This window comes from Dermochelys coriacea, chromosome 16, assembly GCF_009764565.3.
Source record: "Dermochelys coriacea isolate rDerCor1 chromosome 16, rDerCor1.pri.v4, whole genome shotgun sequence".
NCBI lineage: Eukaryota > Metazoa > Chordata > Testudines > Dermochelyidae > Dermochelys > Dermochelys coriacea.
Window position 1 is genome coordinate 9,292,572 of NC_050083.1, and position 13,630 is coordinate 9,306,201.

General features: G+C 42.2%; 1 protein-coding gene across 1 annotated transcript in view; it reads left to right on the top strand.

The window, feature by feature from the left end:
- PAPPA (pappalysin 1) overlaps window positions 1-13,630 on the top strand; it is a 228,182-nt gene that overhangs the window by 146,264 nt on the left and 68,288 nt on the right. The window contains exons 11-13 of the mRNA XM_038374672.2: window positions 2,145-2,258; window positions 2,491-2,626; window positions 6,125-6,338. Coding sequence (XP_038230600.1) covers window positions 2,145-2,258; window positions 2,491-2,626; window positions 6,125-6,338 — 464 coding nt within the window. The remainder of the gene's footprint in view (window positions 1-2,144; window positions 2,259-2,490; window positions 2,627-6,124; window positions 6,339-13,630) is intronic.

A 13,630-nucleotide genomic window follows, 5' to 3' on the forward strand; every position in this document is an offset into this window, starting at 1 on the left:
GCCAAAGATAGTTTATGTAAAGTCTTGCACTGTTGTAAAATGTAACACTATCCACTGGCTAGCCTCAATGAAGCTTGGTCCCAGTCGTTTAAAAAAAAACAAAACTAAAAATCTTCTTCCAGCCCATTAAAGCTGATTTATATTTTGTGCATAGATTCCTCAGCACTGGGCCTTTAGGGATTCAAATTTTAGAAGCTATTACCTCACTTTTGGCCAATCCGATTGCTCCATTCCCAGGCATTCCAAGCACTCTCAGCATTTGCCTGCCGAGACCGGGAACAGAGTTCGGTGCACAATTACTGAATGGACACTGTATTTTTCACTATCAAAATAGCTCTTGTAATATGCTCTGTTCCCGTTTTAAAAACAACAACAACAGTGGTGTAGTTTCAGGGAATAGGCTATTTGCAATGTATTGACTTTGGAGCTCTCCGTTGAGGCCCCACTTTTGCAGTCAGACCCACCACTGCACCCAACGGAACATAGCTCTGCCCAATGCAGGCCTCTGCACTTGTGGTCCCAATTGCAGAGTCAGGGCCTTAGACAATCGAGGTTCCTTGGCCTCCAGGTTTGGATTCTTGTCTCTGCTACCAACTTGTGTGACCATGAGGAAAACACTTCACCTCTTTGTGCCTCGTGTTCTCCAGATAATAATGTTGCTGAGTTTGCAGAGGGGCATCAGTAAAGGGCATTGAGATCCTTGAAAGGAAGGCATCCTACATATGCAGTTGTGGTTTTAATGTTCAAAGCGCTGCAGCTTTGCTGTTCTTCTACTCAGTTTTCTCCAGAGGCAGCACTATGGGGGCTAATAATTCACAGCCACATATATACATTTAAAAAACTATCTCACTTAGCTACGATTGTGCAAGAGAAAATCCATGTCATTTCCTGAAGATTATTTTTCACGTCTTCCATACTGACTGTGCTCTGGGTTTCTTATGCACTTAAATCCCTGTACCCTCCCTAGCCCTTTTCACCTGTCCCACCATTTCAGATATGCCATATTTGTTCTTGAGCAGAATGGAGAGGTTTGCAGATAATCCCATCTCATTTTCACCTCTGCCTCACTGGGGGATGAATTGTATGGGATGCTATGGGAATTGTATGGGTTGCTATGGGAATTGCATGCTATGGGATGAATTGTAGATGTGAGAAGAAGGTGATTTTGATTAAAGAAACTAATTAATAAGATCACCATTTTCCTATCAGGGCCCATTTCAGGTTGGGTTGTGGAGGCAATGCATTCCTGATTGCATGTATTTTCAATTTCACATGGTCATCTGTAGCCATCCTGAAGAGAAAGCCGGCTAGTAACAGTTAGTAACATGCAGGTTTTAAATAGAAAGACACAGTGTGTAGATAAAAAGAAAAGGAGTACTTGTGGCACCTTAGAGACTAACAAATTTATTAGAGCATAAGCTTTCGTGAGCTACAGCTCACTTCATCGGATGCTTATGCTCTAATAAATTTGTTAGTCTCTAAGGTGCCACAAGTACTCCTTTTCTTTTTGCAAATACAGACTAACACGGCTGCTACGCTGAAACCAGTGTGTAGATAGTGCTGGCTGCATCCACAATATCCTATCTGTCTATGTATCTAAGAAGCAAAGTAGGTGAAGTAATATCTTTTATTGGCCCAACTTCTTTACAAGCTTTTGAACTACCCACAGTCTTTTGCAGGTCCAGGGAAGGAGTGCTTCAAAAGCTCGAAAGCTGGTACCTCCACTAACAGAGGATGATCTAATAAAAGATATTACCTCACCTACCTTGTCTCTCATATCCTGGGACTAATATGGCTACAACAACACTGCAAATATCTCTCCATCCATTGATTATTTTAGTACCTTGACTTCAGTGGGAGCAAAGTTAGCCTGGGCACTTTTGAAAACTCCACCCTTAACCAATTAATCACAAAAGAAAACTTTCTTTTGGCAAACACAGTGCCACTATGAGTCTGGTGTTCCTGTTCGTGGTATCATTGTGGAATAATCCAGTGGTATATATGACCTAAAAATAATGTCTAATAACCTAATGGTATTATAAGTAGCATTTTCAGTTCTTATGGACACCAGCACCTCTTTTGATAGTCATATCCATTTTATACTTGAATCTGAATACATTGTAACATTTCCCTGTGTCGGTCAGGTGTGCCGAACTAAGGTGATGGACCTGAGTGATGTGGTGTCTGAGTATGCCTGGTATCCCTGCACAGCCAACTTACCGTATACCCATATGGCTCAGACCATTTTCTGGCTCAAGGTAAGAGATACACACATACCAGGGCAGTGACTTTCCTTTTTTTGACTTACCTTTTTTGCAAAATTAAAAATCACAACGTTGTGAGCACGGACAAAAGAAGACTTTTGTGTGGTTTGTGACAAGAACTGCTACTGAAAAGTGATGCTTCGGACATTATATCTTAAAAAAGTAAAAACCCGTGACCCACACCAATTCTGCACCTGATTCACTATGCTTCCTTCTTCTCTCTCAGGCATATTTTTCTCAGCCCATGGTAGCTGCTGCTATCATTGTCCACTTGGTCACTGATGGAACACACTATCTGGATCAGAAGCAGGAAACGATCACTGTGCAACTGTTTGACACCAAGAAGCAAAACCATGATCTTGGTAAGACAGTTTTGCAATGAGCTTTGCCTTTCTTCTTCCATCGGTTTCCTCTGTTTGCTCCACCCCAATTCAGAGTAAGGCCAGTACCCTGTTCAGCTTTCCCACCAGCAGACTAGTGTTGCTGGAGTAGAGCGCCATCAGGAAGACGTACCCACTTCAAGCTCCAAGAGCTGGGGTTTATTGCAAGTCTGTGCTGCTAGTCAGGTATTGTCATGCCCATTGAGACTATGCAGCAACTAATCACAGTGGGCTAAAATTTTGGAAATGCTCAGCTCCCCTGTAGGAATCAAAATAAGGGCCACATTTTCAAAAGTGCTCATCACCCAGCAGCTCCAATGGGGAGGTTTTTAAAAGACCATAGCAGGTTGGGTGCTGAGTGCTTCTGAGCTTCTGGCCTTGATGATGGGAGCTGAGCCCTTCTGTATATTTATCATAAAGCCTCTTGCTGCCATCCCTGCAGCCTTTGCAGATGGCTTTTGTTGAGGCTGCAGCCCCCAAAACCTGAAGAAGCCCATTTGCCACTGCTGTTATCCATATACCAGGTGTGTGTGTGTGGCAGGGAGGAGGAGTAGTAGCCTTTGCAGGTATTCTGATGGCTGGAGTGCAGAGGGATTATTATTGTTTTCAGACACTCTCCTAAATCATTCCCCCTTTTCTGGATTTTCTTACCCTTTTCTGTCTGTAGAGAGGAGGAGGAAGGAGACCAAGGCAGGAGAAAGGATATTTGACAGGTTTCCCACTCAAAATTAACTGGGCCTGAAACAAAGGCAAGTCTCTAGGGGGTTCACTCGCAGCAGAATAAACAGGAATTTATGTGGGTGACTCCCATTTAGCACTGAATGAAATGTATCCAGATAAGCCCAGCGCATTGCTCTAGCCAACCAGGTTTCCTTAAGCGACAGTCCCGGAGTATACAGCACACCTTGAGTCAGCAGCATCCTTCTCTTTTCACAGCAGAGTGACTTGTAGTCTCCCTATGGTGGCCACCTTCTTAAATATAAATGACAGAGAGCTGACCATGGTAACTAACAGATAACATACAACTATACGGAGAGACAGACTGAGAGGATGCAGGAGAGAGAAAGGAGAAGCAGCGATCAAGAGCAAAGTTTTGAAATCTTGCAAGAAGTTGCAACATGAGTTTGACACTCTCCAAACTGATGCCTGCAAATCTTCACAGTCAAGGGACTCCTTTCATCATGGAAAGGCCCCTTGGACCATCCCAGGCTAGGTTGCTTTTTGTAGCTGAATAGAAGGGAGGAATATATAAGACTCAGCTCAGCAGTTCTTACTCAGCCAAAGCTACCATTTACTTCAGTGGCTGTTTTACTGACTGCAGGATCAGGCCCATTCTGTGCCTTTGTGAGGTGTGTTATTAAATGAATAAAGACAGACTAACTACCTAAATTGAAAGGAGCCTAGAGGAATTGTTTTGGGGAAGTTCTGTGTCATATGTTAAACAGGAGGTCAGACTACGTGGTCACAGTTGCCCCTTCTGGCCTTTTATGTACAGACAATGAGACTTAGGTATAAGAGGCAGAAAGAGACAACAGATTTAACGACATTTATTAGAACATGTTTTTATTGTGTCTTCTGGACTTAGTAAAAAATGACGTCAGGGGTCCATGGTGCCTTGCCTAGGAGAGAATGTGATGAGGATTGCATTTTTACCCACCAGGACAGCATGTGAAAAATATAAGTCATGCACCAGATAGATTAGACAACCATGCAGATATTTCTCTCCTATGTGGGTCTGCCCAGTATGGTCTTGGATGGGCTCTGTCTAGGAAGAAAGAGAGAGTTCAGTGTCCATAACCCATTTTCCCTTGTTGGGAATTGAAGCACTAATTAGTAGCGCCCGTTGTGGTGATCTGTTTTGTTGCAGATACCTGACTGCTAGGAATTGAATCAAAATGAATAAACAGCCCGACACTGAGGACTTTGGGGCTTTCCATCAAAGACAGCAGAAACGTCCAAGGGATTTGGAATCCTGGGATTCCAGTGGGGCTCAATTTACAAATTAACTGCACCTGTTTCTAAGTGCAAAACCTGCACCGTTCCTCAGGGAGCTCATATCAAAAGACCTCTGGGAGGCAAGCAGACAGAGAGGTTAGTTCAGGGTCAGATAGGAACCAAAGGAGAAGAGAAGCCTTTTATTTATTATTATTATTATTATTTATTTTATTTATTATTGCTGGAAGAAGGACAAGGAGAGCAACACATAAAAAAGGGCAGTTTCAAAGAGAGAGGTTTAAAGAGAATAATCAGAAGCCTGTCTTAATTACTGGAAATCACTTTCTAAGAAAAAAAAATACCCCCACACCTTGAGTCAAGAAATGTGAATGGGGTGGGGGGAATCTCTGAGCCAGTTAAACACGCAAATAGAATTTCGTCTCAAATTTGTAAGTGTATCGGTGTCACCAAAGGCACTGGGCCAAATCCATCGCTGATGGAACTCCAGTGAGGTGAATGGACCTGGGGCCAAATTCATCCTTTATGCAGCTCAGAAGTCAGTGGAATAAGGACTGAACATTCATTGCTGGTGCAACAAATTGGAGTGAATGGAGTTGCAGCCCAATTGACTCCTGAGGTAACTCAAATGAAATTAAAGTAGGGTTACTGCAAGAATGTATTTGGCCCATTAAGCTCAGTCTTTCTGTACTATGGCCTGATCCCAGGAGGTGCTGAGCAGCTACTGAGTGTCCACCTCTCCTACTGAAGTTAATGGGTTGAGAGAGGTGCTCAGCATCTCTGAGGATGGTGCATCGTACCTCCCTGAAATGGACAGAATTCAAGCATCTTTGGCTTATTTTCATCTCAGGGTCACCTTTAAATCCTCATTTTCTCCCACCACACACCTGTATCTCTCCCCTGGCTAATCAACACAGTATTGCCCTGTTCGGGAAAAGCAAGAAGCTACTTTGTTTAAAAAAAAAAATCAAATGACCAAACAAACAAACTGGTGTATGTCCTGCATCCAGTGGGGAATTGCACACAGCTGCAAAGAAACCACTGGTAAACTGCCCATTTTGCACAAAGCTACCCATTCTGTTTGTGCAGTTACATGTTTCGGTGCATAGCACAAAAAGTCTAATCATTTGCTTGCTTATGCTGTTTTAATAGTAGTGGTAACTCCATTCCCTTTAATATAGTTGCTCCTGCTTTAATAGGGTTTAATAGAAGTGGAGTAAGGTTTAATAGAAATTATTCTAAAAGCCTACAGAAATTACCGGAGAGAACAGAAGCCTTTCTTTGAGTTATTTGGACTATCCTATCTGATTCTACAGATCTGATTCTATCAGATCCTATCTGATTCTATACTTCTCCGTAAAATTTTAGGAGATGGCTCCCCAAACCTCCTGTATTGTAACTGTTAAATTCTGTAGGGCTTTTCCATAATGGCTGAATGCTTCTGAAGTGCTAATGGCATGTGGGTGTAATTGTGCAAAGTACTGACCCCTCCCCCCCCATCTTCCCCGGTCTTGTGTCTTCTGACAGGTGTCCACGTTCTGAGCTGCAGGAACAATCCCCTGATTATCCCTGTGATCCATGACCTCAGTCACCCCTTCTACCACACCCAGGCTGTCCTCATTAGCTTCAGCTCCCCGTATGTGGCCATCTCTGGGGTGGCCCTCCGTTCCTTCCACAACTTCGACCCCATCACCATCAGCAGCTGTCAGAGAGGACAGACCTACAGCCCGGCAGAGCAGAGGTGAGCCTGTCAGCATGCTGCCTCCTCCCCTAGCCACCCACCGATTTCAGCTCCAGTGGGTCTGATCAAGAGGTTAAAAGGAGATAGGAGGGGCAAGGCCAATGAACTCTGCTGACCCTTTTGTGTTGTTGGTAAAAACAGCAGTGTTCTCATTGACCAGGATGGATGGGACATTTAACCCACATGGGACACTCTTAGTAAATTATTTCCTACTCCTTTTTCCTCCCTCCTCTGTTATGAGATGGAATTGTGGCCAGCTGGCTCTATACACATTCTCCAATAAGGAGTGGAGTTAGCCTCTCACAAGTATAGTCCTTGATCTAAACTGCATTAGCATTACTATGGATGCACTTCCATGGTGAATTAAGGGATTCCTGTGCCCTTTGTTAGGCCTGATTCTGAAAAGCACCTCATGGTAGGTGCTTAGTACCTATCACTTCTACAGATTATAAGGTGAGTCAAGGGCCCCCAGAACATTCTGTGGCTCTTTCCCATGGTCTGGAAAGCTTTTTGGGACACTGTAGGATGAAAGGCCCTATAATAAGCTTATTGTTGTTATTGATACATATCAATAGGTCATCACCAATCCCTCCCAATCTCTGTTTTGCAGCATCATGAAGAGATTATGACCTTTCACAGTCCAGTCTCTGCAGTCTCATGGATCTTTTCAGAAAGGCACTGAAAGGACGTGGGGAGAACTTAGCAAAAAACATAAAAGTCATGGGTTTTTTTTCTCACTACGCTCAAAGCTGCAAGTAATAGTCAAACTGTAGCAGCAGTTTGAGTAGAGTACAATAATAAAACAAGCAAGTTGCATTCCCTCACAAGCCCCTGCTCTGTCTCTTAGGATTCTAGTAGTACTCTCAGGTTTTTGATAGCACTCCTGGCTGGTTTTTTAGGACTTCACTTTTTATTCCGAAAAGGGGGGGGAGTATATCTATAGCTAAATCAATTCAGTCAGTGTATTCTGACCTAGATTCAATCATTCTGTGCAATAAGCTGTGTAAATTCAGAGGCCCAAACTCAGCAAGATCAAGTTTCAGATGAGAGGTCTAGTTTGGAAGTCTGGCCAACTCCCAGTGCAGGAGGTAGAGAGAGAGAGAGAAACCGACCCGTCAGAAGGAGGTAGCTAGGAGCAACGTGGAGTTTGAGAGGGTTCAGAAACAGTGCTCCATTTCTCTCTTGCTATTTTTCAGTAGAAATTGAACCATTTATTGTGAAATTAGAAGCGCTGTGTGTTTAGAAAAGATATTTCCTTGATTAAAAAAAATACATTTCCCTTTAGGCAAGACCTCAGCTGCAACAGAGCAAACTAACCTTTCGAAACATTTCTTTAACAATAATAACAATTGCCCACTCTGTCTTCTCTCCATGTTTTTAATGACACATGGCTGACCCCCTTTAAGCCGCAGCCCATTGGATCCCAAACTTTCAAAGTAAGAGTCTCACCTATTCAAAATAGTAAAACTCAGAGACATCCGGGTTATGGCTAAGTGCTGGATTATGAATAAAGCTTCCAATTTCAAGTAAGGAGTTAGAGACTTTCTGAAAGAAGGATTGAAATTAACAGGAGCATTTCCATTCCCTTCAATCAGGCCCTAATGGTGGGAATGCAAATCACTGCATGGTGAGACTGCTTGTGGTGACCATATATAGTTCCGCCCACCCCCCTCCATAAAATAGCTTGAATGAGTGAGTGTTGTGGGGAAAGGAGTGTTAAGACAGGCATCAAAGACAGGCCAAGAAATGAGCAACTTCCCAGACCTCTGGGAGTTAGCTGCTATCTTCTTGCTTCATTTATTTACCCAATCTGAAATGAACTTAGAAAGAGGGTTTCTTTTAAATTAATTCTTAACCAGATCAGAACCTGCTTGTAGGTTTCCTATTCCCTTCTGCAGAGCCTGCCAAGCTGTCTTGATGTATTTCCCATTTGGGCTGTCCTCAATGGTAGACTCCAGCTGATCTCATACAAGCGTGCACACATGCATTTCTCTCTCCTGGAACTGTCTCTCTACCCCTCTTTCCCATTGGCCCAGGTCTCATTTGATGAGGTGACTTTTGTTCGAAATTTGCTTTCCAAATATAAGATTTTCCTCCTTCATTTTCCTTAGCTAAACGTGGATATTTTTGCCTCTCATTTTGGCTTCAGTCTGCAAGAAAGATTCTTCCCCTCCCCTCAAGGAGAATTATTTCGGTTGGGGAGAATTGTACCCTCGGATATACAGATGCTTATAAGCGGGTGAGAGTCTGAATATGGAGGTGAGAGCGAGAAGAGGAATATACCTCCTTTTAGAGGTTCACACAGCTTTTATTTTGGGTGTGAATGCATCTTTCCCATTGTCACGAGTTGGTCACCCTAATGACTGAATAAAACATGCATTCCCTCTCCCTTTTAAAACTATATATTTAGAGTGGTATTTTAAGAGCCTAAGGAAATTAGGAGCACAAGCCCCATTGAAATTCATTAGGATTTCTGCTCCTAATGTCCATAAGCACTTTGGAAAATCCAACCTTAATTTATAAGACATTTATGGAGTGTTTATAAAATTGCATTCCTTATTTTTCCACTGATTTTCTTTTTCCAGTGCAGCTGACAGTGGGACTTTTGACATGCTGTCAAAATGGCATGTGCGGTTGTGACATGACACCCTCAGAGCCGATGTCATGGGCCTGATTCTCCTCTCAGACTAGTTCTACACTTGTACAGCTCCATTGATTTTAGTGACATTACTCCTTATTTACACTAGTTCACAAGAGATCGAAAACAGGCCCATATAAGCATTTGTTTCTATATCATCCCAGTAGACACTATAGTTCCATGAAGATGTACGTACAGTGGTTGCTTGGAAAAATCAGTGGTTGCCAGATCTGGGTTTGAGATTCTGTGGTTATTTCCTTTTCATAGTGCAGGGAATCAATGTGATGTCTTGAGTGCCCACTGTTCTTGCGTGCTGACATTTTCATGGCAACCTCTGTATGCCTTGTTCACAAGAAAGCTAGGCATTTCCTTCACTTTGTCATGGATTTGTTACTCTAATGGAAACTGCAGCTTCACAGCTTAGGCAGACACCTTGATCCAACTGCTAGAATTCCTGGTTTCCCAACAGCATTTCAGCTTTACAGTTCTCCACTGACTCCTTGTTTATAATGAAGATAAGTTTCCCCTTTGTGGGAAAGCCAATGGTATCTTGTTTTATGTGGTTCTCTGGTACAGGTACTGCATGTTTTTTTGTTATATAACTATGTCACCACTGTGTGTATTTTATAGTTTGAAGAAAGTACATTTGCTTTTCCCAGTTCCATTGAACCTTGTTTTATTACTATCAACCTCACTGTAGCAGCCAAGAACCAGCTTATGCAGGGTGGGCTGTGTTTTTTACCCCTTTGACTTATGTCTATGTAACAATACACATATACATATAAATCTCTGCGTGCATACACATATACACGCGTAACAACTCTTTATGTCATGGACAGTGCTGTAGGCAAAATAAACTAAAATAAAATCAGCATCTCCCAACTGCTTCTCAGCTCCCTGAGTGCAATAATCGGGATCTGAATAACAGACCCACAGTTTGTTTAGACATGGTTTGGAAACCATGCACCCTCAGCTCCTTCTACAGAAGTGCATGACCTGGCATACCTGAGCCAGCATAAACCATTCCTCAACAACATGCAATCCCCTCCCCTCACCCCTGCCCTAAAAAAATTCCTTCCATCTGAGAATTCTTTCTTCGATGGGCCAACACAACCCTCTCAGAAAGGTGGCCTCTCTCTCCTTTCAAGCGTTCACTCAATTCTCTCCTGCTCTCTCTGTCTCCAAGAAGAAATTACTAAGGAGACAATCATCTGTAAAAGCATAACAAACCCAATCATCTTTTGTAGTCCCTCCTGTGACTTTTTTAAACAGAAAACAAAAAAGAATCTCCTCCTCTTCTGATCTCAAACTTGTTATTTAATGCTCCTTTTCTTAACTCATTCTGCTATAGTTTCCACCTCTTCTGCTTTCTTTCATTTTACGCAATTGCCGTCAATCTGCTTCTGGTGAAATTACTGAATTTCTCAGAGAGCTGTTAATCATAGAAGTCTTGGCCCATGACTTGGGTTATAATTCAATGGGGTTTTAACCTTCACCCTGTTTTGGTAATTGGCAAACAGCATCATTTGGCTTTTATTAAGCTAAAATGTGGTCCTTTTTTTTTTCTCTCCAACACATTTTCACAGGGAGGAACTGCAAGGCATTCAGTTGTTAACACACACCTCCCAAACACTGCTTATCTGCCTTGAGGGCTTAGAGGTGTTTTGAAAGCTTGAGCGTTTTGAGGTCTTCATTTCAGCAGAAGTCTCACTGGATATGATATTTCACAGAGCAGGAGAACCAGGTGGAAACATTTTCACGGAGACCTGGTAATGGAACCCAGGGGTCCTGACACCTGCCCTACCCTGCTCTAACCACTGTGAACCACTCCCCTTCCAAAGCAGGGAATGGAACCTAGGCATCTGGCTAACCAGTCAGTCTAGTGGCTCTAATCAGTAGGCTATGCCTCTCCTTCCTTTCAGTTCACTCAGTTTTAGAGCCAAACTTTTTAGAAAGCTCTTTAGTGTTCGGGTAATTATTTCTCACACACATGCATGCACACACACACACACACCTTTTTTCTTTCTGTACTTCACTCCTTTCAGTATATACGCACAATTCCCACTGGTATCCCTCTGGGAACTGGGCTGAGGTCAGTTTCACCCAGGTCATTGAATGAATACCCAACAGCTGGTAACTATTTCTGATCACTATCACGGATAGGATTTGAAGCAGAGAACCTAAAATGAAAGGCTCTGAACCCCATTCCAAATCCTCTGACCCATCCAATCCCCTCTGTCTAATGAATTCTGATATTTGCCTTACACATATTCAGAACTTCTGCTTCAGAACAAAGAAATCGACAAGATATTAGCAGAAAGCTGGAGAAAAGAAACTAAACAGACAACAAGATTTTCAAATCTTTCTTTGGTTGAACTGTATAACTGCAACCAGCAGTGTAACTGGAAGTAGCCTGATGCATCTGCTTTTCTAAAGCGTTCATCAAAACCTACTTTGTTTTGCGTAAAGAGAGAGAGTCTGCTTTTTCTCGGTTGACAAGTGCCCTCCAGACAGACCAGAAGAAATGTCCATCTCTGCTTTCTTGTGTCCACCTCAGTAAGACCTGGTGATGATGAGAACATTAGAAACGTGGGTAGAGGATTGTGTGTGTGTGTGTGTGTGTGTGTGTGTGTGTGTGTGTAAGTGCATTGTCATAGAATCAGTGTAGACTGAAATGTTTAAGATCTAAGGCCCAGATCTATCCTCAACTACACAGGTAGTTACATCTGTGTAAAATAAGGTCAGAATTGACCCTCTTTTGTATGTCAGGGTGCATTTGTGTGTCTTTGTGCTTGCCTATAGAAGTATATTTGGCAGAGAGATCATTAAGGACATTACTTAAATAATAAGGGTTCACAGTGTTAGGATGAGTTCTTGGAAAAAAGTGTTTGACCTCAGGGTTAGGAAAAGATATTTGGCTGCTGTAAGCTTTACAAAGCAGGAGGTGTTGTTTTGTTTTTATGTAAGGAAGGAAGAGTTCCTCTTAATTGTCATAATTTTGTACAAACACATAACAATACAGATATTTCCAGGATTGTATTACTGGGGTCCCCATTCAGATCACTTAACTACATGCTTAAGTCCCATTGATGTCATATACTTCCAGTGGGATTTAAACACATGCTTGAAGATAAGCTCATGTTTAACTGCCTTGCTGAATCAGGGCCAATATTAGCACAGGGGAATTGGAGCTCAAGTTTTGAGCATATCTAGATTAGAGATTGGCAAAATGGTTCAGATAAAATAAATAAGATAAAAGATAAAATAAAAACTAACTCAGAACTTCAGCATAGATATGAACTGAACTCAAATTTTCTGCGAAGCTCAAAATACTTTGGTTAAATATATATTTTAACAAAGTCACGTGTCTCTTCTCCTCCCGGTTTCAACTGGTGCCACACTGTGAGCTAGCTGTCGGTGCAGTATTATTTCCAACATGGCTGAAAGCAAAAGGCACTAGAAATCTCATAGAACTCACAATCTCGTATTTCTCAAGCGCTCTAGTCTGCAAAGATGTGGATGAGTTTGGAGGAGTGCATAGTTCCCCTTCCCCACATACTTTTCCAGGTTTTCCTGATTTGTCCAGAAATGTTGAAAGCCAACATCACAGATTGGAGTGTCAGAGGTTAGAGAGCTTTGGAGACAAGGTACTTGAAAAGATGCAGATAGTAATACAACCGTCCTTATGTTTCCAAACCAGTGGTATCTTCAGAGAGATGAGTCAGGAGGAATCAAGCTATGCAAAATGTTAACAGTGAAGATCAAAACCAAGTGGTCTCTAATTGTGGGTGTCCCAATTTTTAGGTGCACAGCTTTAAATGCACAGGGCCTGATTTTTGGAGTTTAGTGCCCCTGCAGCTGCTTTTGACTCCAGCTGGTGCTGCAGGTGTGGAACACCTTTGAAAATCACACTGAAGTGGTCTCAGGTTGGGCACCCAAATGTAGAGACCACTTTTGAAAATATTGAGTCATAGCCTCTCTGTACCTTGGCTTCCCTGTCTGTAACATACCCTTCTTTGAAATCTGCTTAGCGACCCTCAGTTGAACAGTGCAAAGTTTCATTAAGTCATTCATTGAAAAACTATTGTCCACACTTAAGAAGGTGGATTAAGGTAAAAAAATTATTTCATTCTCAGATTTTTACTCTTTCGTTCCTTAGGAATGTATGGTTTCTTGAACATGTCATGTTTTCCCATTCCTACATGGTAGTAACTGAGAAAGGAATGGTGCAGCCCGCCATTTTGTGTTTATGGGCATGATGGGTTCTGTCTGGATGTTTTTTCTTGTTGATATTTGTTTTGCCTATTTAATTCTGTACTTGCAGCACTTGGTTCAGGATGGTGACTCCAAAAGTCATTGGGATTTACAGCTGACAGTAGCTGATACCAAACTGGAACTAGTAGCAAGAGAATCAAAATTATTTAAATTGGAAACATTTGGTAGTGGTAGTTGTTTTACAAAAAGTGAATGGGTTGTATTGTTTTTTATGAAGTCATTCTTATAGAGTTACATGCTGAGAGAGCTGCTTGGATGAGCCTGCTAACCAAAGCATAATATGGAGCCTCGAGGGATTGCTAAAAATGTTCCCCAGCCATTTGCTAAGACCACAAGGGGACTTGTAAACAGAAAGAGGAACATCACAAGAAGTGTTATT